The sequence below is a fragment of the Podarcis melisellensis genome, assembly GCF_964234715.1.
Source record: "Podarcis melisellensis genome assembly, chromosome: 9".
In the NCBI taxonomy this organism is placed as follows: domain Eukaryota; kingdom Metazoa; phylum Chordata; class Lepidosauria; order Squamata; family Lacertidae; genus Podarcis; species Podarcis melisellensis.
In genome coordinates, this window is record NC_138541.1 from 27,636,010 (window position 1) to 27,661,206 (window position 25,197).

A 25,197-nucleotide genomic window follows, 5' to 3' on the forward strand; every position below is an offset into this window, starting at 1 on the left:
CATGCAACTCTAGTTCCCATTGCAATACTAGAAAATTGGTGCTGATGTAAACAGAAACTATTATATTTGGCATTTTATTTAACAACTTGTGTCAAGTATGTTAATTTTTTGTTTAAGAGGTGATTGACTTTGAGACTAATGATTGATAGGAAGCACAGAGAACCTATTATCAGTATTCTGTTGATACAGTCCATATATGTGTGTAATCAGGGAATGATGCAAAGTAGTGGTGATGGCTGCCTTTTTTAAAAAAGAAAAAAAGTTTAAATCTTGCTAATACCTATAACAATTTACCATATTCATTGGCTGAAAAATTAAAGTTTAGATTTACTTGCAGAAGGCTCAAAACACTTAAGAATATGGTCCAACTAAACTGAAGCAATTTAGTGGAAGAAATTCAGGTATTCTGAATTTCCTGTTGAAGCTGTTGGGACTTCAGAAGGTGCCAGGCTGGATTGTGCTGTAAATGTGTATAATACCAAAATGATAGGAAATTACTTCTAAAATACTGCTTGTAAATATGAATTCATTTGCTCTTTTATTGTGCTTTGATCCACATAAACAACAGAGTGGGGGCTACAGGCTGTACTCCCTTTCTCTCCCCCCCCCCCATGATCATTTGAATTTTGTGTGCTTTTTTTAAAAAAAACCTGATGTTATGGATGTTAGTTGTGTATGATAAAATCTGATGAAATTTCAGCTCATCTTGTAAGGACTCAAAATTTCTTGTACTTTGGTTCCTGAAAGCCAGCTTTTAAATGTCTTTTTAAGTGATGGAATATATTTTTACTATTTTTGATAAATGTATAATTATTTTATTGGATGCTTGCCTTTATTTTATATATTTATTTTCATTGGCGGGTTCTTGTCAGTTTTCACGTTCAGCTTTGCAGGTTTAAACCCTAATTTACTGTAGTAATACATTTTTTCCATAGAACTGTGATTTTATGCAAGTCTGTAAATGAGAACTCAGCTGTGAAACTGTTTATGCAGTATCCAAGACAAATGTGTGACTTGGGTTAACCTTTTTAGTTTGATTAGGTAGAGTTGCCACCTAGTGGAACGGGAACGAAATTCTAAAGTCATTTTATTGTGCAACCTATGAGAAGACCACTGTATTTCCACATCCTACGTGAGAGAAGGCACCACTGGATGAGATTGATTGTATCCTGTATAATACCGACTCCAAGAAAATTGGGGATGTAAAATATGTTTTAAAAATGGTCTCAGTTAAAAGCTACTGTAGGACTAAAGTAATAGTTTATTTCTCAAGGTAGTAATTTCCAGCTTCTGAAGAATATTATGTTCTACAAATATAGATGGCTTTTTAAAAGAATCAGACATTCATATACATCCATCAACAGCTGAAAGAAAACTCATAATCAGAGACAATATACTTTCAAACACCAGAAGCTTGGGATGAACACCAGGAGATGGCTTAATGTCCTTTACGCACTTCCTAGAGGCACTTATGGAAACATGAAGTTGGACTACATCATGGACACTTAAGTCTGGTCAGGTAGGGTCCTTTTGCAAGAACAGTGTGGTATAGCGATAGTGGCTTCTTGTAATAAAAGACTATGAAAGACTGTTTCCGTTACGATGCAACAGAAGACAGGATAGACCGAGATGAAGATGGAAAACGTATCAAGCTGTTAAGAAAAAGTGTCCTAGCTTGTTTAACAAACTAATAATTTAATTTAGTGGTTCCCAATTGGGGGTCCACATAACCCACCCAGTGAGTCCATGGCACATACCTGTCAATTGTCCGGCACAGCCTGCTTTTGGGGGCTGTGCTTTCGCCCCCAAACACATGAGATTGCGGCACACAAAACCACACATTTTGGGGGCGCTGTGCTTTCGTGTGGGTAATGTGATTCATGTGGGAGTGCAGCACAGAAGACGGCATCCCAGTTTTGCACTGGGACATGTTGGAGGGTATCATGGCACCATTCACAAAACAAAAACTACTCCAGATATATCAACATTTTTCAAAAGTAGGAGGTCCAGAGCTTGGCTTCAGAAAAACAAGAGGACTGCAATACTTAGCTAATTGGGAACCACTGGTTTAGTGCATAAGTAGCACCCTGCTGGCTGAAACAAAGACCTACCTAGTTACAGCAGCCATTCATTGAGTTACTAAAAGTTCTAATGTTACAAGAGGGAGAAAAGCTTTTGCCCACTTTCTCTGTTTTATCCACCACAAATGCTTTAAGCAACAGGAACAGGCAGTATGGTCTCCAGATGTTGGCCTACACCTCTCATCAGTCTCAGCCAACATGGCCAATGGTCAGGGATGGGAATTATAATGTCTGGAAGACACTGTGTCTGTTACCCCTGTTTTTAAGCCTTTCATCCTAAGGAAAGTGCTCCAACTCCTTGATATTTTGGTTACCATGGTGCATCACAGCACACAAAATGAAATGAACAGTTACTTAAATGTATATCAACTTGAAACTGTAAATAGACCAAAACATAACAGGGCTGACAACAAAACGATCAGTTCATGAGCACTAAAAATCAAAGGTAACAACTTTATAATGCTTTGCAATTTATTGAAAGTTTATGAAATGAAAACCACACGCTTTAAGCATTGAAAGATTCCAGGATTCCAGATCTTGCCATAAGAAATATTTTTCCTTTTAAAGAACAATAAATGCTCTCCCATAGGAGTTATACCTGAGCGCAGACTTGCCTATGCTACATTATTATGAAAAGGGGCACTAGTGTATGAAATTAGAAACTGTACAAAAAAGTAGCGTTAAAAAGCACCTTCTGGTGGTTGGTCACTTAAGAATAGTCCCTTTTGACAAAATGCAAAGAGAATTAATATTCAAGCATCCATTAGTTGAGCAGCTGACAGATCTCTTTATGAACACAGCACAAGAAATCCACGTAAGAAGCTCCTCCATAAATACTCTTGTCTTCAACCAGGAATTGTTTGAAAGCCATTTCTGCTTGCTCCCTTTGCTTCACAATCAGGATCTGAAAAGAAAAGTTGTGATCCAGGTGTTAATAATTCAAAAATACTGCCTTGAGTCTGTTTTACCTTTCAACAAACTGAACACACAACAGAAAAGGTTTGAAAGAAGTTCTGTTTGCTATCCCCCATGTCAAAACTGCACAGTTCAGCAAGCATTTTAAAAATAGCATTACAACGGAAATTTAATCTGTTACCTTCATGGAATAAGGTGTTTTGCTCTGCAGATGATCAATCATTGATCTCAGTTTCTTAGAGTAGGGATTGTCCACTTCAGGAAGAAGTGTCTGCATGATAAAAACACACAGAAAATTAATGTATAACAGAATTGATTTGGGTCAAAAGACGGCCTTATTTACATATTGTGGGAGATGGGTTTCTATGGTGTGACCAAATTACATTGGATTTTAATCTGGATTACTATTATTATTTGCAACTGTGGATTTATTTTGATTATAATTGTTCATGGGTTTGGACATTGTATTTGTTGCAGTAAGCAGCCCTGATTACTTACTTTGGCCAGCCTCATTTTCTTTTCCAGATTCTGGGGTAATAGGGGATTAAAACCTTTGCCCCTACCCATATTCCCAATCCAGATCTTCTACAGTATGTTGCTAGTATTTGGTGTCAATTGTAACTTTCTTCTGGAGCAAATAGCAGTGGTGTGTGTGTGTGTGTGTGGTCCAGACTGGGACCATAGAAGGAATAAAGCGTTAAATCCATTCTCTTAATATGGGTCTTAATCACTCATATTAAGTTGCAACTTAGATATTACAAAAAGCAAAGAAATTTTATATAGGCTACTATGCCAACAGCTGCAACTTAGCTCTCTGTAACATGAAAACCCAGTTAAATACATGCACCACAACAATTCCCATAAATGGGGGCTACCGCTGCAACTTAATACCATGTGAATTCTGATTTTCAATTGCATATAGCATCTTGCGTGTTTCCTTTCTGCTTCCCATGTTATGTTAACTTACTTCCTTTCCCAAGTCGCAGAAAGTACTAGAGTTTTAAAGAGGATTTCAATAATATTTATTTCATTCATTCATTCCTACCCATCTGGTTTGGTTTCCCTAGCCACTCTGGGCAGCTCCCAACAGAATTAATGATGATGATTATGATGATGATGATAAAGCAATAAAACATCAGACATAAAAAACTTCCCTAAACAGGGCTGCCATCAGATGTCTTCTAAAAGTCAGATAGTTGTTTATTTCCTCAACATTTGATGGGAGGGCGTTCCACAGGGCGGGCACCACGACTGAGAAGGCCCTCTGCATGGTTCCCTGTAACCTCACTTCTCGCAGTGAGGGAACCACAAGAAGGCCCTCAGAGCTGGACCTCAGTGTCAGGGCTGAACGGCGGGAGTGGAGATGCTCCTTCAGGTACAGTGGAACCTCAGGTTAAGAACTTCATTCTGGAGGTCTGTTTTTAACCTGAGGTACCACTTTAGCTAATGGGGCCTCCCGCTTCTGCTACGCTGTCGCCACACAATTTCTGTTCTCATCCTGAAGCAAAGTTCTTAACCCGAAGTACTATTTCTGGGTTAGCAGAGTCTGTAACCTGAAGCATCTGTAACCCAAGGTACCACTGTATACTGAAGTCTCTGGAGGTGTGCAGAATTGCTGTGTGTGTGGTGTTTTTTTTATTATTATTATTTGGGACATTTCAAGCCCTATGAATGGGCTGGGGTAGGACAGAAAGAAAATCTGTTTGCACATCCAATTTATACTACAGCTCTTTAGCTGTAAAGGGTTGGGCTTCTCTTGAATTAAAGAACGCTGACCCACATGTTACTCTCTGCTGGGGTGCGGTTCTAATGCAGCCGGAGAACAACAGCTGGGTAGCTATTAACCTGAGCAGATGAGGAGGGGCATTAATATTCGTAGTGAGAAACTTAGTATTTTCCTTTCATCTACAATAGCCCTCAGCTGCAGAAACCCACCCCTGGTTCTTTGCCACTGCCTGCTTGTGAACTGGCAGAGTGTTTGTACTTTCAGCCCCCTTGACTAGTAAGGGGTGTGTGTGATGATCTTAAAGTTGTACTTGCCAGTGGGCATTGTATCATTAAACAGAAGTTAAAGCTGGAGACTGCATTTCAAGGCAAGCACGCAACACCTCTCCCCACCCCCAATCTTACACCACCCTGTGTACTCACAGCCTCTGTGCTGACATGTGCAAAGGAGGGCACATTAAATATCCCCTGGATAAGCTCTGGTGGGGCACTGACTCCCAGCCACAAGAACATGTGTACCCCATTTGCCAGCAAGAATAGTCCTCCTTCAGACAGACGTTCTTCGGAGCAGCGAACAGCAGAGGGGAACACGTCGCTTTTTACATCCATAGAGTGCTGTAATGATAATGTTACATTGTTTAGCACATAGTCCTTTTCTTTATAGTATGTTCACTGCAAGTAAGTAGTGCAAATATTGTTGCTGGGTGAATAAAATGGTAGAAAGCTGTTCTAGTTGCTTATCATGCACCTTTCCAAATATTTTTTGAACCTAAACTATTTTATTTTCCATCTGCCACCTCAACTGCAGGCTGTTGAACTGACATCTCCTTCCACTGCCCCCAGTAACACTGGATAGACTAAATTCAATCCTTTTATTATGGGGTCATTTTCTGACTATATAAAGCAAATATTCCAGCACATGTGAGTTCAGGACAGATTGCAAAAGAAGTGGCTGCAGAACATCCCAATGTTGCAGTATTGCAGCCTTGCAAGTGGTTCTGTAACCAGTTGGGAAGGACAGGAAAATCTTCCTGGATTCAATCTCCAGCATCTCTGGATAGGGTTGGAGAAGACCCATCTTAAAACTGTGGAAGTCACTGCCAGTCATTGCAGACAATAATGAGCTAGATAGATCCATAGTCCACTTGGTGCAAGGCTGTTTCCCATGTTCCCGGGTTGAGGAATGACCAGGGTTTGTCACATTGCCACAACAGTGGATTGTGGTATTACTATACTGGCATCACCAGAATGGTACAAAGTTATTGCAAGTACAGAAATAGGGAGGTGGAATAAGGGGCTCAAAGATGGACATTAAGGGGCACACAAAAAATTCCTATTTGACTCATGTATGAAAATGTACCTACCAACAACAATGCCTCCTTTGCATGGCTCTGAGTAAACTGCCCTCAGTGCCCATCTCCAGAGTCTGATGTTTCCAGGCTGCCTCCTGCAACTGCTGTGGGCCACTCATCTGCCCTCAGAGGTGGCTGAGGGGTTGTGTGTGTTGGGGGGGGGGGTTGCAAGAAAGTGCTTTTGGGTACAGTGTCCAAGTCTGTGCACATGCACTCACCAGAACCAATGTCTTACTTACACGGGCCCTACCAGTGGTGTAGCTAAAAATGGCGGTGATGGCAACTCAAGTCCAGTGGGATATGCCTAGCTGTTGGCTCAGCTCTGCTACTGGGCTGCTACTGTGGGCAAACAGACAGGCAGTCTGTCCACCCAGCTGGGCCTGTATGCCGGCTCTGAGTTACCAGCCTTATTTGGGCTGGTGTATGTTAAAGGGAAGTTTTCCTTCTGCACATAACTGTGGCCTTATGGGAAGTCTTGCTATGGGAAGTCTTGCTTCTTTCCTCTTGCATTCTGGGAAGTCTCGCTTATAATCTTCTCTCTGTTTCTGCACACACTGTACGAACCTGCTCCAAACACCAAGACATTCCCTCATCGCTCAGTTCACCTCAAGTTCATGGTGACTTGTACTCCATGCATAGCTGACCACATCTATAGAACTTGATTATTATATTCTTTCATGTTATGATCAATCATTAGTAATCGTCTGTGTTATATTAATCTTTAGTTATAATTAATTAGGAGGTTTCATGCTTGTCTAGTCCCAACCTTGTTTCCCAGCCTTTAATCTACCAGTGATTAATGTTCACATGTAATTCCCACCCCTCACATGTAATTCCCACCTTGCATTTGCATTAACCAATAGGCAATGAGTTTCTTTGTGTTTGTATTAACCAATCAACCACAAGTACACCTGTGGCAATGCTTTGTGATATTCAATAAAAGAGAGTTCCCGGGACTTCCCCGGCAGACGCCTCTCACATGACACCTACTACTCGTCTCCCGTGATTTTCATTCCTACATCTGGTGACCCCCGACGTGCCAGATCCCTTACGCAGCCTAGCCCCTGTACTTCACTCGACTGGAAAAGTCTCAGCGCGCTACTTCGTGAGTATGGGGGGCGATTTGACAAAATTGCAGAAAGAACATGCCAGGGAATTGTTTTCACTAGTTAGACAGCGAGTTGTGGGTGTTAATGTTTCCTTAAAAGAAATTGAACAGCTCCTTGGTGAGATTGCTTGCCAATGTCCCTCCTACCCCGAAAGGGGGTCCCTTGAGGTGGGGACTTGGCAAAAGATCGGGAAGACCCTCTTTGCAGAACCGAGGGCTTCAATTCATTGTCTGCTCACCTGGCAGAAATGTGCAGCTGCCGTTGCTAAATTAGGACCCCAGGCGTCTCCTTCGGCCCCTGCCCTTCTGGCTGTTGCAGACAATCCCCCCCCTCCTTATCCTAAGCTTTTGCCTCCATTGCAGCCTTGCCAACCCCTCCCTACACCTCAGCCCACAAACCCATCCACCCCTCCCCTTCCTCCTTTGCCTGCTTTGTCTGCCACAACCCCTGCGTGCTCTCCTACAGGAGCTGTGCGCACCTCACTTTCCCTGGCTAGGCAGAAAGGAATTCTGTTCTTAGAGGAGGAATCTGTGTGGGCTGGGGAATTGCCTTCTGCTTTCCCTATTAGCTCTTTTGTTAATATTAAACAACAACATTCAGAGCCCTACCATCAATTTATAGATAGATTGAAAGAAGCAGTCACCAGGCAGGTTGATAATACTACAGCCCAGAATGAACTGATGGAAAAATTGCCTTTTGAAAATGCAAACACCTACTGTAAGAAGGCTTTGCAGTCAATCATTAACCGTCCTAAATACGATCCGGCTCAGAGGATTCAATCCTGTGCGGAATTTGGCAGCCAGAGCCATGCCATGTCCTTGCTTGCCAGAGCCAATCCAAATTTGGCAGCCAACCAAATGCTTTTAAATGCTGCTCAATATGTAGTTTTTGAAAGTGAATTTAAGCATAGCGCAGTAGCCCTGTCCTGTTGGATGCCCTTACTGTGTTTACTAATGGAGCCCCCTCCAGGGGGGTCGTTGCATGGCTACAAAATGATAAATGGCACAGCCTCTACATTCTTCTACAGAAGTTTGCCCAGCATTCTGAGCTGGCAGCTGCTGTTAAAGTTTTGCATCATTTCTCCACGCAGCCAATTCCATGACCCCATACGTGGCTTCCTTTAATGTTACTTGTGCCCGTATGGTGAGCTGCACAAAAACCAACAGTGTAAAAATGGGCAAGGATAACTTCAATTGTTCTGATTATGTAAATATTTCATATATATATGCCTGACGGCTGGTTTTGGTCGTGTCCAGGCTTCACGTTTAATTACATTCCTGCAAACATCAGCCATGGCACGCCCTGCTGCTTAAGCCGTATGTCTATTATTTTACCCAAGAAGCATCATTTATCCCGCTCTCGATATTGACGTGCTGTAGAATTAAATAATGATTGTGATGATGCTGTCTCTCTCCCTAGCAGATCTGAATATATTTCTCTAGCTGTCTCTCTTTTAGGAGTTCCTGGATTGGCTGTCCGGAATAGCAGAAATATTAACTCTTTAGCTTGCTCCACAGCAAAGGCTCTGAACTTTACATCACAAGCCCTTCATCTTTTGAATAAAGAGCAGAGTGAACTCCAGCATGGCGTCCTGCAGAACCGCGCTGCTATCGATTATCTATTGATGCTCCATCATTACGGATGCGAACAAGTGGAAAACATGTGCTGCTTTAATATCACTGACAATTCTAAGGCTATTCAAAAACAAATCTCTCATTTGCAAAATCTCACACATCATATCAAACAGGATGTTGGTTTTCCTGCTTTCTGGGATTCTTTCACCCAGTGGCTTACCGCTTGGCTGCCGAACCTTACTTGGCTTCGTAATCTCTTTCAATATGCTATTGTCATAATTTGCATGTTGATCTTACTATGCTGCTTCCTCCAATGCATTCCTGGCCTCATAAGTCTTTTCTCTCGGCTTCTCTCTCCCCCTCAGCCACCCAATAAAATCTTTGCTGCTTATTTTGCGAAATGGCAACACCAACAGTAAACCAAAGGGGAGATATGGGCAGATTTATTTCGAGCATGCGTTGGCAAACCACGTATCTCGTAGTATCTTCTGTCCCATCCTCCCTGGCGAACTTATTTTGGGCATTTGCTGGCACACCACTAATCCCGAAATATTTTTGCCTTATTTACCCAGTACGCCTCGCAAAAAAGAAAAGAAAGGGGGAGATAAAGGGAAGTTTTCCTTCTGCACATATGTTTTCCCTCTGCACATAACTGTTGCATTATAGGGATACATAACTGTGGCCTTATAGGAAGTCTTGCTATGGGAAGTCTTGCTTCTCTCCTCTTGCATTCTGGGAAGTCTCGCTTATAATCTTCTCTCTGTTTCTGCACACACTGTACGAACCTGTTCCAAACACCAAGACATTCCCTCCTTGCTCAGTTCATCTTAAGTTCATGATGACCTGCTCTCAGTGCATAGCTGACCACATCTACGGAACTCGATTGTTATATGTTATGATCAATCATTAGTAATTGTTTTATGCTATATTAATCTTTAGTTACAAATTAATTAGGAGGCTTCATGCCTGTCTAGTCCCAACCTCGTTTCCCAGCCTTTAATCTACCAGTGATTAATGTTCACATGTAATTCCCACCCCTCACATGTAATTCCCACCTTGCATTTGCATTAACCAATAGGCAATGAGTTTCTTTGTGTTTGTATCAACCAATCAACCACAAGTACACCTGTGGCAATGCTTTGTGATATTCAATAAAAGAGAGTTCCCGGGACTTCCCCGGCAGACGCCTCTCACATGACACCTACTACTCGTCTCCCGTGATTTTCATTCCTACAGTATGTAAAATTATGCTGGTGTATGTAAAATTATGCTGTCCGTTTTGGTGTGTGACCATGGAACTCTGTTCCTCTGGGTGGCTTCAAGGTGGTGGTCACTGTCTGGTAGCAAAATCAGCAGTCAGGTGATGGAGCAAGGCTTTCCCAGCACCCTAGCACTTCACAGAGGATGTCTGTGATGGCACTAGCCCTGATACCTGCTGTTGTACCGCTCCTCTCTCAACAACTTACAATTGGCAGAAGCTGTGGATAGAATAGAAGTTGGGTGCCAGCAACGTCCATTGACATGACCAGTTGTCGGTGAAAAGTTCTTTCATCCGTGGGAATCTCGGGTTTGCCTATCAGCACGCAGCTTTTCAAGAGACAGTTCATGTAGACTGGGAGCACCTTCATTGCATCCGGAAGGATAAGCTGGAAGACAAGAAAGTATGTAAAGTCAAACTACTATTTGTTTATTCAGCATTGAATGTTTGGTTTTTAAATTAGCATTTCACCAGACATGTGCCAAAGGAAACAAACCAAAGGCTGACGTTTATTGTTTGTTCAGTCACTATTTTCACATACAAGCAACGACTGATTTACATGGGGGGGCGGGGCACACTGGGTGCCACACGGGGGGGGGGCAGCACTTACCATGGGGCCTGCAGCTACACGTCTCTCCTGGGAGTGACACGGTGGCTCGGGCACCTGCAGACTCTGCGCTGCTTGAAATGGCACCGTATCAGGGACCATACTGAGGAGGGCTGCACAGATGAGGAATGGTGGAAGCCTCCCCCTCTCTCTGCTCCTGATCAGGATCCTGAATCTTCCCAGGAGCAGTGGGACAGTATAGATTTGGAACAGTGGTTTGCAGAGGGGCATATTTCAGAAGACAAAAGTTGGGAAGAACTGGGTGTGAACAGCTAGGAGCAGATAAGTGGAAGAGAGAGAGTTAATAGACTCTCTCTCACTGGGAAGCCTACATCCGCCCAGCCCAAAGTCACAATGAGCAGATAATCTGGCAGCACAGAAAGCAAAGTGGTTGCGAGATTGGGTTGCAAGACAACAAAGTGACGAGGGTGACTTGGGGGGAGTAGGTGTAAACCTTAATTGGGAGCACCTTTACTCTTTGTTCTTTTGCCCTACAGCTGATGGGGAAGCAGTGGGCAGATTCCTTGGAAGCGAGTCCTACCCTGGCTCACCCCGCCCCATGGGTAGCTTGCTCCACCCCATGGGCAGCTTGCCCTGCTCCTGGGTTCAGGGTGCGCCACCCTGGGCACCTGAGCAGCTAGCTACACTGCTGTTTACATGCATTTGATATGTGCACAACCGCACATGTGTGAATCGTGGCAACCCGGGGTATAATGGTGCAGAGCAGCCTTGTGCGCACTCTGCTGCCACCCATGATGGCCCAGAATGCAACCCCTGGACAAATCAGGGGTGCCTGTAGCTGAAAATTGCCTTTGACTGTCCACATTCTAGGTGACATAAATGCTGATTTTGTGGTAAACATATAAAGTAAGTACATGCCAATATGATGATTCAGCAGGAAAGCGGTTTGTGATGTGACACACTATCCAGTGGAAACTGCACCAAAAATTCACCACATACCTTCCCCCTTTCTTTTATATACAGTGGATGCACATAGCACAAAAATAAAGATTTGCCTAGAACAACCTGGCGGTAACACTGGTCATGAAAGCTGAAAATATCTTTAGCTGAAAAGGTCCAAGAGAGGGAATTAACTTTGTCGAAGTTTTGCTTTGGTGTTTTTTATGCCAAGACAGCAGGTGGTGCTTACCTCCCATGGTTTTAAGGTGATGATGTAACTGGTGAAAAATGTACAATGTTTCTCTTACTGATTAATTAGGCAATGAGCAAAGTGATATTTTTGCATTCTTCATTACGTCATGCTTAACCCCCAGTGCTAAAAAAGTAACCAAGTGAGAAAGGGTTCCACACTTACATATGAAGGACCAGTGCTGGCATTTACACTGGCATGGGATTTTTTTTTGGGGGGGGGGAAGAGTTGCCATCTGTTGGCCTTACAATCTAGGCTGCAATGGGAAAACTCGTTAGATGACGTGATGGAAATCAAAACTGTATTAAAAGACATGGAGGGCCAGTATTTCCTTAGAAGGTACAGCTTTCTGTCAAACTCCCATGTTCAAAACTGGGATTTCAGAGCTAAACCCCAACAGCCAACATTGCACAAAACTCAGACATTTTGGAGCTGAAAATATAATATACCTGGCTCACTGCAGATGGGCTAGCACAGTTCTTTCTGTAGCATGCCAACATGCGAGCTGTCTGGTTCACCAGGATCTCACGGACAGTCTTCAATGGCTGGCTGATAATGGCTTTGTAAGCTATAATGGAATGAAAGTGAGATGAAACTTAAGTTGTTTCTTTCACTCCTCCATTCCACCTTTTCACAGACGGCTGAGTAAAGCAACATCCTTTTATTTTATTTACTGAATTAAGAAGTCAACTACTAACCAGAGTTTTATTTGATCAACTTCTTAAATACACATTCAGACCTTTTTAAAGCAGATCCAAGTCCAATAAATTGCACCTGCCCAGAGAGATATCTTCTTGGTTTAAAATGTGAATCATATGAAAGTGAAAACAGTACTCAGAATGGGTTTCTATCATGCATCCAAGACACAACGTGGCTTATAATCAGTATGCTCCTGGGATGTGACGTAAATATGCCAATATTCTTACTTACAATTTGTGGAATTAAACTATGAGATTGTGATTTGCGTAAGAACCTAGCAAATACATAAGAAGTTGACTTAAGAGGATTACCAGCTACATGCAACACCTAGGACATTTTATTCATGCATCCAATAAGTTAATGTGTCTCTGACGTGCCATCTCTGATTTATAATACTTGGAATTACTCAAGAAGTTAGGCTCCACAGCCACCCTCAAATTCCCCTCCCCAAAGAATACATCCAAATCTTACCTGTTTTAACAAAGAAATTTATAAGTGCATCGGTCTCACAGCTCTTGTAGACCTCAGCTAACTGGGAGCTACAGTTAAGGCCAATATTATGTACCCGAAGTCGTCTTTGACCACTCATCGATGTGTAAAGAACTGCACACTGCAATTAACATAAAAGTGAAATTCACTTTTCAGAAACCGTAATTTCATCTCTTACTATCAGTATTAATATATTTATTAAAGGTCCCAGGGCCAGTCACAACTATGTGAAATACCACATTAAAAACAGTATAAAAATTTCAATCACAACTACACTGGGTCTTGTGACACCCCCCCAACCTATCCCATCTTAAAGGGAGCCTCAGGTGCTAAAACCAGAACCATATGGTTCTGATTCAGCTCTTCATGTGGTACCAAGACAGACACCCTCTATTTCCCTTTGATATACAAGGGCTTAGGGCAGAGATGTGTTTTCCTAAGGAACGCCTTCATCCTTGCCAAGGCTCATTATATTTTATTGTACCACATTTACAACAAGGATTTGTGGCTGACTCATGGACTATATTTCAAGACGGATGACTAACTGTACTAAAAGTGAAGGGTTTAGGTCATTTTGAGAACTAGATTTGCAACCTGCACAGAAAAGAGAGAGAGAGGAAGCAGTCATGACAAAATAAAAAGTATTCACCTCATGTGGAAGTTTATAGCACGTCTAGGTTTTAAAGAATTGCTGCATCAACTCTTTTGAGGCAGAAAAGCCGGGGGCGGGGCGAAATACTCAGCTTTTCAATTCTCTCTAATAGGATACTGGGAAGCAAAACTGCTGTAGTTTCATTGCAGTAGATTTGCATCCATTCTGTTCTAATAACAATCCACATGTCTCCTTGCAATTCTTTTCTCTCGTCCTGCTATGAGAGGAGCACTGGATCGTGCTCGCCAATATGATCAGTAAGGGAGAGTGCCTTCAGGGCTGGCTCTACTATTAGGCATAGTGAGGCAGCTACTTCAGGTGGCAGATGCTGGGGGACTCTTCAGCAGTCCTCTGTTCCTCCTGTACAACCTAAAGCTAGCCAGCTGCCCTCAAGTGTATGGGAGGTCACTATCCCATTGCCAATGTGGAAGTCCAAGATGGAAAGTAGAATGTGGCTTTGCAGGTGTCATGGATAACCACTGGATACTTGATATTGCTAGTGATATTCCTCCTTCCAGCATTGTCTTTCTTATGGTGTAGAAACCATCTTTGTAATAAATTGACCCTCTCATGAACAGAAAGATAAATCTGTGTAATGTTATACTTATGCTGGGAGGAGCTTCCATCCAGATTCAAACCTATTTCTCATTAGAAGAGCAAGGTTTCCTTAGGTTGCTGCTTCAACTTTGTGGATATTTCCTTTTATTTAGTGCCCTCAGGATGGTTGCTAGCTCACATGATGGAGAAAGGAAAGGGCCCATTTTGCTGCCTGAGGGAAAGGACAAGATGGTGCCTTCCCATTCCACATTTGCAGTAACCATGGCAAAAGGATCTTATTTCCCTAGTGGGAAAATATCAGTGTGTGGAATGCTGGAAAACTCTTATAACACAAGACTTACTTTAGGGGGAAATGTCTGGAATGCTGTACACATTTATCAATCACAGAGAGAGACCCTGAACAGACCAAGCACATGAACCTATATAACTTGTTACCTGGATTAAAGCTCCATTGTCTTCATTCAACTTGTCATCATGCTTGAACTCCACTGTCACTGCTTTGTCGCAATCTACTGCTGCCATTTCAACATCCGTGGTGTTGTTCATGTAAACAGCTCCCAAAAAGTCTGTAGCCCTGAAACCTAGAGCAGATTGCAAAATAATCTCATGTATGGACTGCTGGCTATCAGCAGCATCAGCACCAGAGCTGAAAGACTGTCAGAGGTGGCATTCCTCCTCTGCCCTCCTTCCATCCTCAGGACTGATGTGCAAGTTACTTGATGTGGAAGGGCAACCACAGATTTCTGTTATCTTGTCAGTTTCACATGGCTAACATTTCACTCGAAAATTGCTCTGTGTGGCAACAGTTGGTATTTATTATGTTAGTTCTCAAACCTTTGCCCTTGTGCGATGAATGCCATGACACTATGCTGCAGAACATTCATACGAAATGTTAAAATGAATCTGACAAAAAGATTAAATCACTGTGTGATGGTATTTTCAACTCGAGAAGCAATGTGTTAATTGACCTTCAGAAACACACTCTTGCTAGAGATGAATGGGGCCAACCATAACATCAGTCCAGATTATCCATGACTACTAGATTTGGGAAGCTGCCAGCAGTTGCTAATGTATTCTGAACTATGGGATTCAAAGACTTATTAAATCCTAGGACACTGGCAGTTTCTCTTTTGGAAAGCATGCATGGCATGTTCACATGTTTACATATGACCTAACCCTGTTCCTCTGCTTTTGCTGGATTCCCAATGCCACACCAAGACTGTTCCACTAAAAGTGTGGAGAATTACAACTAAGAAAGCCGAATAGTAGTTGGGCCAGAAAAAAACCTCCTCTCTCTATCTCTGGTTCAGGCAGTCGATTATGCAGTTACAACAGCACCAGCACCAGGGACCTATCAGAAACCTTAAGGGAACCCCGAGGTATGTAGAGGGAACCCCCAAAAAAACAGCTGACTGAGGAATGAGTATGCTTAATGACTACAAAATGCTGACTAACTGTTGAAGGGATTGGAGAACTGAACTGAGTAGAGCACATTGCAATTTCTACCGCAGGCGCCACTTGTAATTTCTAGTGGTTACCTGTGCTAGTACGAACCCTCATGATAGCATCAAATCCCATCCTTTTTTCTATACTCTTCCTGAGATCGTTCAGAAATTGGGGGCTGTCAGAATGGACCTAAATGAAAACATAAAAGGAGAGATCTCTTAAGCAAATTGTAGACCTGCCACTGGATGGCAGCAACATGCTGAAAGTTGTTCCAGGACTTGAACAGAATTGCAGGCTCTTAAGAAATTCAGTGGTATTCAACTTTCCTTTTAATAAGGAGTACAGTGAAAAAACTTTCATGGGGCTCTCAGACTCACCAATGTTCCAGCAGACTTTTTATTTTAAAAAAAGCTCAATCTGCTTGTTAACTTCTCAGACGTAATACTAGTAACGAAAGCCCACATCTTTCAAATGAATCCAAGAATCAATAATGGATGTTTAACAAATGAAACGCCTGTTTTCTAAATTAATAACTGGAGCAAGCATACATTTGAAAGCTAGTGATCTGAAATTCTTTTCTCAGAAACTGTTTTCCTTGATCAAGACAGAGCTTGCTTTTAACCACATCCACTGCTTCAGTGTTGTGCCAATGGCTTTATTTTTAACACTGATGTAGAGTAGCAGATATTTCATTAAAAAGATTCAGGGGTTTGTGAGAACTTAGTTCAGTAGAAGATTAGCATGCATTTGCACTTTCCCCTCAGCACCTACCTTTTAAGATTAGAGTCGTAGTATCAGCTCTGCTCTAGTTCATATTGTATAAATAAGCAATGCTTTTTCACAAACTCCGGATACAACAGTTAGTCTCTAGACATGCTGTGACTTATCTCAAAATCTACATTTGGTCCATTCGAGGACATCATTAGATCCTTACTATTTCATTTCAGGTGAAACAGCAGCATATTATGCACGTCAAATTCCATGCATCCAAGTGGACAGAAAGAGAACCTTCTGACATTTACCTGAAAATTGTTGTATTTGTACAGGGTTCCTCCAGTGTGCATTGTTACAAGGCCCATGGAGGCTACATCAACATACTGGTTTGGGAAAAGGAACAGATCCACGCAGCAGCCACTAGCGACACAGTCTCTGGCCAGGGTCTCATAAATATTTGTCTGGGGTTGAAACAGTGTCTGGAGAGTTTAAAGGCAAGTACTGAGCAATGCACAAACAAAACACCATTCATAAGAACAACCTGACATAATTCAATATGAATTAGCAGGAAAAATAGGAAAGCAAACACATCAAAAACATTTAAAAGGTCTACTGTACCCATATACGATATATTTCACATACAGTTGTTTCTTCACGATGCATTTGGATACCTCTTAAGATATTGTAACTAAATTTTGCATGGTGGTTACAGAGATCAAAGGAGCCCATTTTAGTCTATGTTTGGATGCAGTTTTGAATCAAGATGTATAAAGAAGCTTTCAAAATGGCACTTTTTGTTTTGTTTCTTAGAATACGCAAGCAGCACTGCGTATGAGGCTGCTAATGTTAACATAGCATGTCAACTTCAAGGGCAAATGCATATTTTGTTTTACTTTATCTCACATATTTTTAACCCATTTTCAAAGACTATTATCTTCCCAAGGTTGTTTACATTAATTACAAATATACTATTTCATTAGTAGCAATCATTTAAACATACACTCTGGTTAACAATAGAAAGAATCAGTTTAAATAAACCCAATATATTAAATGCATTAGTTAACAGCAAAACTCAAGGAAAATGGCAGCAGTAACTTATGCAATAAATGTTTAGTATAAAGGCACCCTTAAACAATGACAAGAATCACCAAAAGAATTACTGGGTGGGAAAGACGATTAACAAAAACCGATATTCAGTTTAGAGATATGATTGTTGCTGTATTAAATATCTACTAAGCATAACACTTTACTTATTAATCATTTTACCATAGGAGCCAAACTACATGCTATGCTTAATAAACCTCCAATCTTGATCGCATACCTTCACACTGTACATTAAGCATAGCATGTAGTTTGGGCTCTTATGGTAAAATGAAGAATGAGTAAAGTGTTATCTCCATGCCTCCAGCTGAAAAAAGAGCTAAAATCAGTGTAGTCCCCAGCACAGGTAGAGAAGTTTTTAAAAAAGGTTCCCATGGGCACCAACTGGAACTTTTTTAATGATCCTTGTAGTGATTCAGGGTGATGCTATTTTAGTCCTGAGGAACGAAGGGAAAATCTCCCTTTCCCGGAACACTGCATTCCCAATAACAATCCCCCTGAATCCGAAATTAATTGAAGTAAAAAACAGATCTATAGCTTCACGTTACCCATTGAGAGTAACATATATTTCTGTACTAAGTTGCATACAAAAACAAACAAACCAACACTGAAATACCTTTTCTTTTTCTGTATTGACCAATTTTCTATCATCTCTGCTTTTCAGCTTCCCTGGTGCTTCTGCAGTCGGCAGGGAAGAATGGAAGATAAACAGCTTTCCAGCACACTCTGCTGCCTGTTGCAAAGACACAAGAAATGACCTTTTTTCAAGCTGGCATTATAAATATTTGAGCCAGATCTCCATACAATTTTAGCCGAGTCTCAAATGCCAGCATAAACTACTTTGGAAACTTTGGAAACTACATCGTGCGTTTGTTTAGAGTTTGAACTTTTGGTGACACCTTGAAAAAAATAATTGGGAAGTTCAGAATTTTAAATAACCACAAATAATCTAACACAAACACCTCAATATATCAGTGCTAATATACACATATAAATGAGAAAACTAGTGCTATGGGCAGTTCGTGCTAACAGTATGCCAGGAATTATTAAATGACACAAAACAAATTAAAAACACATTTCAGTGCACTAGAAAAATCAATAAATTGTCCACTTGCAATGCGTAATCAAACTGGGCCCTACTCCAGAAGATGTAGTTCATGGACTGACCTTTAGGGATCAACCAAAACAAGCACATTATACTTAGGGGGATGGAAACAATATGCTAGATTCTAAGTGCAGGTGTGTGCCGGCACTAACCTGCTCATCAGGCTCAAATGCAAGAGGAAGAATGATGCTATTCTTGCTATATTAAGACCATGACCAACAAATTAGCAATGCAATTAGGGAAGGGTGATGTGGGTTCAGTACAGGATACAGCTTGGGCTGGAATGGTCATGGATCCTCTGATGCTGCACTCTGGTGCATGCCTACCTTGGCAGAGTACACAATACTGTAGCCTATGCAGCTTTTTGCTTTGCTATTCCTACGTGAGTGACTTCAGGACTAGACCAGGGTGGGCATGTGTTTGTACGATGCTCTTGGACTGCTGTACTGTGCTACTCAAGCTGTCTGTTGATCCAGTCTAAAAAAACAGCAAATCAGCTTCAAAAGACACCTGTGATGGGAACACTCCCCAAACTCAATAAACTAGGGTTTAGATGACTTAAGGATGAAAGCAAATACCAGAAGGTTTGCATTCTAGATAAGGGTTACCAGCGAAGTCTGTTAGATGCAGTACAAAAACACTTATAATATGGCAAATGCTGAGCTGCCAGTGTTTGTGCTTTTTACCACCAAACATAGATGAAACATAGCAGCAGAAGAGGTTTTCCCAACTTTTACTTTGGCCAAAAGGCACAGGTACATCAAAAACACTCCCCTATCAATGACAGACAATCAAATTTAACTTTGTCCTCCAATTTTACCCATAATAAAAAGAGCTTGGGCACGGGGGAGTGTTTGCTTTTAGGCAACCTGAAGCTTTTCCAATAGGAAAATATCTGCTGTGGACCCCTCTTATCTGGGATGAAACACAAAGATTGATGGCTTTGCATCAAATCCCTCAGCTGATGGGGAATTGGCAGAATTGAGTTAGACTTCTGGACACTTTACTTCCAGAATCACTATCTATTTATGCTACAATAAATCTGCTAGTATTTAAGCCACAACAAGACTCTGGTATGTGTATGTTTACTATCCCAGTCTAACAGAATAGCCACTGCAGCTGTTTTTAAAAAAGGGATGTTTGAACTCCAAATGAAACTCCAACCAGAAATCTGGTGGGTGCATTTTGGACCAATTGAAGGTTTCTGAATCATCTTCAAGAACAGCCCCATGTAGATCAAATAAAAGGCATAATATTCATCTGGCAAGTTTTGCAGCTGAGCAGAGATGGGAAACCAGCTGAAGCCAATATTCTGTTCACTGCTTTGAGACAGTTAGCAAGAACTCTGAGTATCTTCAAAAGACTGAGGAGACAAATTCCATATTTTTTTGTAAAATTTGCTTCAGAGATGCCTAAAATGACCTAGCTGCTCAAATAATTCTCAGAACAGTTATCCACATGTATTCCCAGTATAAATCAAGGAAAGGAGGAAAAGAAACAGTGGAAAGTGTACTTTTATATGTCAGAGATCATAAGGCTCATAGCTACCACTTGAGGGGGCTTATAGATGGGGACTGAATTTCCAAGCTGGTCACTGAGATATTGCAATCATGCTCCTCATATATTTATTGTTACTATTTTTTGCAGCACCCACACAGAACTGTTGGCATCAAAATACCATTTACATCCCCCCCCTCCCCATTTAATCCGGAAAGGGTAAATCTGGTTTAAATCGGGGATGGGCGGGCTGGTATTTTGATGGCATCATGCACCAGCATCATCAGTCCCAGAATAAACATACCTCTGGTAGCTACCAGAAACAGAACATAGTCATTACAGGGGGTGAGGGTGGGGAGTATGCATGAGGGCAGTTTAGGATTCAGAAATGGAATATGTGTTATTTGTAGCCTTTATATCCCACCTATTTCTCCAAGGAGATCAAGAGAGTGTACATGGTTCTCCTCCGCCTCATTTCATCTCCACAACAACCTTGCTCACTGATTTCCCAGAGGCATCTGACTGGCCACTGTGAAAACAGAAAGCTGGACTAGATGGGCCATTGGCCTAATCCAGCAGGCTATTCTTATGTTCTTATGCTAGACTGAGAGGCAGAGACTGGTCCAATGTCACCCAGTGAGCTTCATGGCCAAGTAGGGATTAGAACCCTGGTTGTCCAGGTCCTAGTCCGACAGTAACCACTGCACCACACTGGCTCTCATACTGGTCTTGACCATCAATTCACACAAGGAGTGAGCTTAACGTGCAGCCCACACACTGGAGCCTTAGCAGTTTGCTTATGTGCCCCTAGTGACCTACCCAAGGTTTAGTACATTTCCCCCCACCAAACTCCCCAATATAAATGTGTATTTAAAGTTTTCAAATAGCACCCATTTTACCCGATCACCAATTTCCTTTTCCCAGGAAGATGGTGAAAGAAAGGAAAAATACTGAGAAGATTTGATTTATGCTGTAGCATAAGATGTTTGACTGTATTTGCTCACAGTTGGCATCATGCGGAAAAGAAACAAAGGAAAATAAATGCAGAGACGAGAAGTCTGCATGGCCACCGAGATCACTTTCATGGTAAATATACACAAAAAATATTCCAGATGGACTCAGATTGCCCCCTTTGAAGTTGTCATGTATTCATTTTATGGGTTTTGGTTTTAATTTCCCTGTGTGTCTGCTTCCAGCACATTTGTTTATTTCTTTCATTCATGACAGATGCCATTTGGCATTTATATAAATTTATAAAAAATAAATACATTTTCCTGAAAACTGAAATGTGCTTCAGCCTTCTTACCCTCTCCAGAAATTTGCCGATATTTAATACAAAAAGAGCCAAGGCACCAGCTATATTGCTTTTCTCTGAGAATGACACCAAAATTGTTAATGCCTGGCATCAAAACAGGATTACATCATGACAACTCAGCAAATAAGCCACACAATTTTAAAAAAATAAAAATTAAAAAATTCCACGAAAGCTCCATGCACACGAAAGCTCATACCAATAACCAACTTAGTTGGTCTCTAAGGTGCTACTGGAAGGAATTTGTTTGTTTCAACTACGGCAGACCAACATGGCTACCTACCTGTAATTATGTTTAAAACTGTGTTAAGAACCAAACCTATAACCAATACTGAGTCAGACCACTGATCCAACAAACTTTACTGGGCTCCCCAATGTGCTTCTCATGGGTACCACAATAGCTCACAACACCTACCAAGGCGTCTTTTTAAAGTCTGAATATTTCTCACTTTTTTAATAGGGTGGTTTGGTGTGGGGACTGCTTGTTTTTGGAGGTGGGGTTATAGTAGGAACTTTGCCTGGTGTTTGGCATGTGGTTTCTTAGATGTCCAAATGTGCCACCAAGTTTGTAATACACACTGCGTGGCAGTGGCTATTTGAGGGTTTGAGACAAGAGTCATTCCCAGTCTTAGTGGGTGATATCAAGGACTGAACCTGGAGCCGTTCCCAAAGACTTTCGACCACTGAGCTACAGCCCTTCCAGATTGACTCCTGTGTGAAGAAAAGCTAAATTCTGTGATATGTGCCACCTCACTTCCTTTCCTCTCCTACCGCTGTAATTTGAAGACCGATTCTTTCTATGTTTTGGATGCTAGACTAGCACCGCAGTGAACACAATATAACCTCAGCCACTTGGGGAACCTTCCAACAAATCATAAAACCACAGTGAAACATTTAAAAATTCCTTTTACAGGGCTGCCTTCAGATGACGTCAAAAATTGTGTAGTTTTTAATCTCCTTGACATCTGATGGGAGGGCGTTCCACAGGGCAGGCGCAACTACCGAGAAGGCCCTCTGTCCAGTTCCCTGTACCCTCACTTCTCACAGTGAGGGAACCACCAGAAGGCCCTCAGAACTGGATCTCAGTGTCTGGGCTGAACGATGGGAGTGGAGACACTCCTTCAGGTATACAGGGCCTGTGTAAATGGGCAGGGGAATCATGTACTGTTTTATATATTTAACAAATATGACTTAAAACAACAACAGAGTATTGTCCATATCTGTTTTGCATACACTGGAAAATTAAGATAGACAGCTGGTTCCCAGTGTTGTGTGTGTGCTATGAAGTAGATGACTTCAATTTATAATCTGTATAATTTGAAGGATTTATTGTTTCGCACCTGTGTGCAGTATGCCTGAATTCTGAGTTATATTACAAAGTACTATGGTTGGTGCTTCCTTTTGCTTCCTACTGTGACCTGTGGGAAAGGCTAGCCTTCCTCCAGAAGAGCTTTCGTGGCTTATAAAGTCAGTCCTAATAAAGACTTTGTTGCACAGAAAAGAACATTCTAACCTTTAGCGCTTCCATGCCAGCCTGGATAACAGGAGCAAAGACAGTCTCACTCTCATTAGTGTCTGTAAACATCTCTGGAATCTGGTCCAGCAAGCTATGACGGGGGGAAAGATCAGTGTTTCAACAGGTTGGAATGGACAGGATAATCCTTCAAAGAAAATAAATCATATAGACACCAGGCCCCTTTGCTGAAAGATTTAAACTCTGCATTAAAAAAAGAAAAGAAATGTTGCTGGTGCATTAGCCTCTACAAGACTATGCACAGTTCCCTGTTTTGCAGAAGAAACTGCTTTCTAATTTATTTAGAAGTTTTGTATGCAGTGAAAAGATTTTAAAAGCTACAAAATACTTTTCAAGTAAATTACAAGCCATACTGCACAAAAACATTAATTCCTCAATCAAGACAAATTTGTAATGCTGTAAGGCAAATTTCATTTGACTGCACCGATATACAAAAATAAATTACGACTCTTGTGTATGCACTCTATAAATAGTGTATTTTTAGCAGTGCAATCTTAGTCATATTTTTTATTTGCATACAGAGAGCTGGCTACTTAAGTGCATTTAAGTTTGGCAACCCCACCCGCTATTGCATCCAGTGTGTTGTGAATAAATGCCATTTTGGCTTTAGGCACAGTGCCTGGAAGGTAACCCCCACATAAGTTGTGGGCCTACTGTGTAAAGTTCTTGTCTTTACTTGTATTGGCTTTCGTATTGTTGTAATAACCCCCATCAGCTCCAGACATCAGGTCAGGGGTGATGGGAGTTGTAGTCCAACAACATTGAGGGACTCATGATTAGGGAAGGTTGGTCTACGGACATTATGCACCTATGGAAGCACACATACAATCAAGTTTTAGATGCATATCTCTCTAGGTCATAACCATGGTCTTTAAATATGTGATTGTCAAATTTTTGTAGGTTGAAAATTGATGAAATCACCCAAGGTAATTGCTATTGAAGATATTCACACCTGAGCATAAAAAGCATAATTTGTATGTTTACTTGTTTATGACAGCTTTTGACTCCTGAAAGTTGACGAGGAAACCATCCAGTAAAGGGACAAACACTTCACTGACATCAGTGACCACCATCATCTGAGGCTGGCCAAGATTGCGTTTTACATTGAAGAAATGGAGGACTTTGTTGTAGGTGACAAATCCAACCCGAATAGTTGAAGCCTCCTCTTGCTCCTCCCTGGAAGAGAAATGGTTTTAGAAAACAGGTTAAATTTCCAAAAAAAGCAGGTTAAATTTCAAAAGCATTGTTTTGCATGGAGGAGGGGGAAAAGAGAGCTTTATTAATTAGTGTCTAAACTGTACAACAAGAAACAATCTTTATGAAAAACCTAGATTTTAGCCTGAGACAAAGTGAATGAAAGGCCATATCTGAGCATCAATAGGATATGTACACACATATCTTGGGAACTGTAGTTTAAGGGTGCAGGGAACTGTAGCTCTGTGAGGGGTAAACAACAGTTCCTAGGATTATTTGGGGAAAGAGCTGTGCCTTAAATGTATGGTGTGCATGCCTTAGTGTTACTAGTGAGGCCACTATGAATTTGTACTCACACTTTTCTTGTCCACATTTCTTTCAGAAAACAGCACAAGGGCAGCTGTCATCCCCCCCCCATGCCTTCAGCAAAACCCAGATGTGAAGAGTGTTGCTGAGCTGTCCTTGTGACAGTCATAAAGTCAGTCCTTTCTGCTTCCTTTCTCCATGAGGCAGGATGAAGCAGCTACCTCAGGCAGTGGAAGCCCCCAAGGCTGTGCCACAATGGATGCTCCATCACCTCCACCACTGGAACTGGTGCCAATTTCCTGTGATGCAAGATCTCACAAGATTTCACAGTGCGAGAGAGATGCTGCGAGATTTTGGCAAGGTCTCACCAGAAATCAGCGCTGATGGCGGCTCGACTTCTCTGTCAGCAGCTGAGGTGGCGTGGTGCTGCTGCTGGTATAGGTGGGCAGAGCTGAGGCAAAGATGGCACAGCAGAGCAGGAGAGTGGGGTGGCACCCCTGCCCCCACTCTGCCCTCTGAAGTACTACTGTATTTCAAATTGGGGGGTTGGGGAAAGCCAGATAAACATTTAAACAGATGAATGTACACTACCAGGAGCCTGAAGTGTTAGTATTTTATTTTAATCTAAATTCCTGTTTGAAGCTTATGGGGCAGGAGTGAAGAGAAAGAGGAAATACGTCCAGAATAATCAGATGAGTAAAGGGAGCGAATTATGGGACGCAGGTGGCGCTGTGGGTTAAAGCCTCAGCGCCTAGGACTTGCCGATCGAAAGGTCGGCGGTTCGAATCCCTGCAGCGGGGTGCGCTCCCGCTGCTCGGT

General features: G+C 41.8%; 1 protein-coding gene across 1 annotated transcript in view; it reads right to left on the bottom strand.

Annotated features, from left to right (window-relative positions):
• Positions 1-1,241: 1,241 nt before the first annotated feature.
• The window catches only part of SEC24D (SEC24 homolog D, COPII coat complex component), a 61,162-nt gene continuing 37,206 nt past the window's right edge, over positions 1,242-25,197 (bottom strand). Inside the window, exons 12-23 of the mRNA XM_081924873.1 lie at positions 23,863-24,054; positions 22,858-22,951; positions 18,047-18,163; positions 16,638-16,808; positions 15,708-15,804; positions 14,605-14,750; positions 12,942-13,080; positions 12,221-12,339; positions 10,223-10,402; positions 5,145-5,336; positions 3,178-3,267; positions 1,242-2,985 (exon numbers count right to left, since the gene is read on the bottom strand). Of these exons, the coding sequence (XP_081780999.1) occupies positions 2,845-2,985; positions 3,178-3,267; positions 5,145-5,336; positions 10,223-10,402; positions 12,221-12,339; positions 12,942-13,080; positions 14,605-14,750; positions 15,708-15,804; positions 16,638-16,808; positions 18,047-18,163; positions 22,858-22,951; positions 23,863-24,054 (1,678 nt within the window). The 3' untranslated portion in view covers positions 1,242-2,844. The remainder of the gene's footprint in view (positions 2,986-3,177; positions 3,268-5,144; positions 5,337-10,222; positions 10,403-12,220; positions 12,340-12,941; positions 13,081-14,604; positions 14,751-15,707; positions 15,805-16,637; positions 16,809-18,046; positions 18,164-22,857; positions 22,952-23,862; positions 24,055-25,197) is intronic.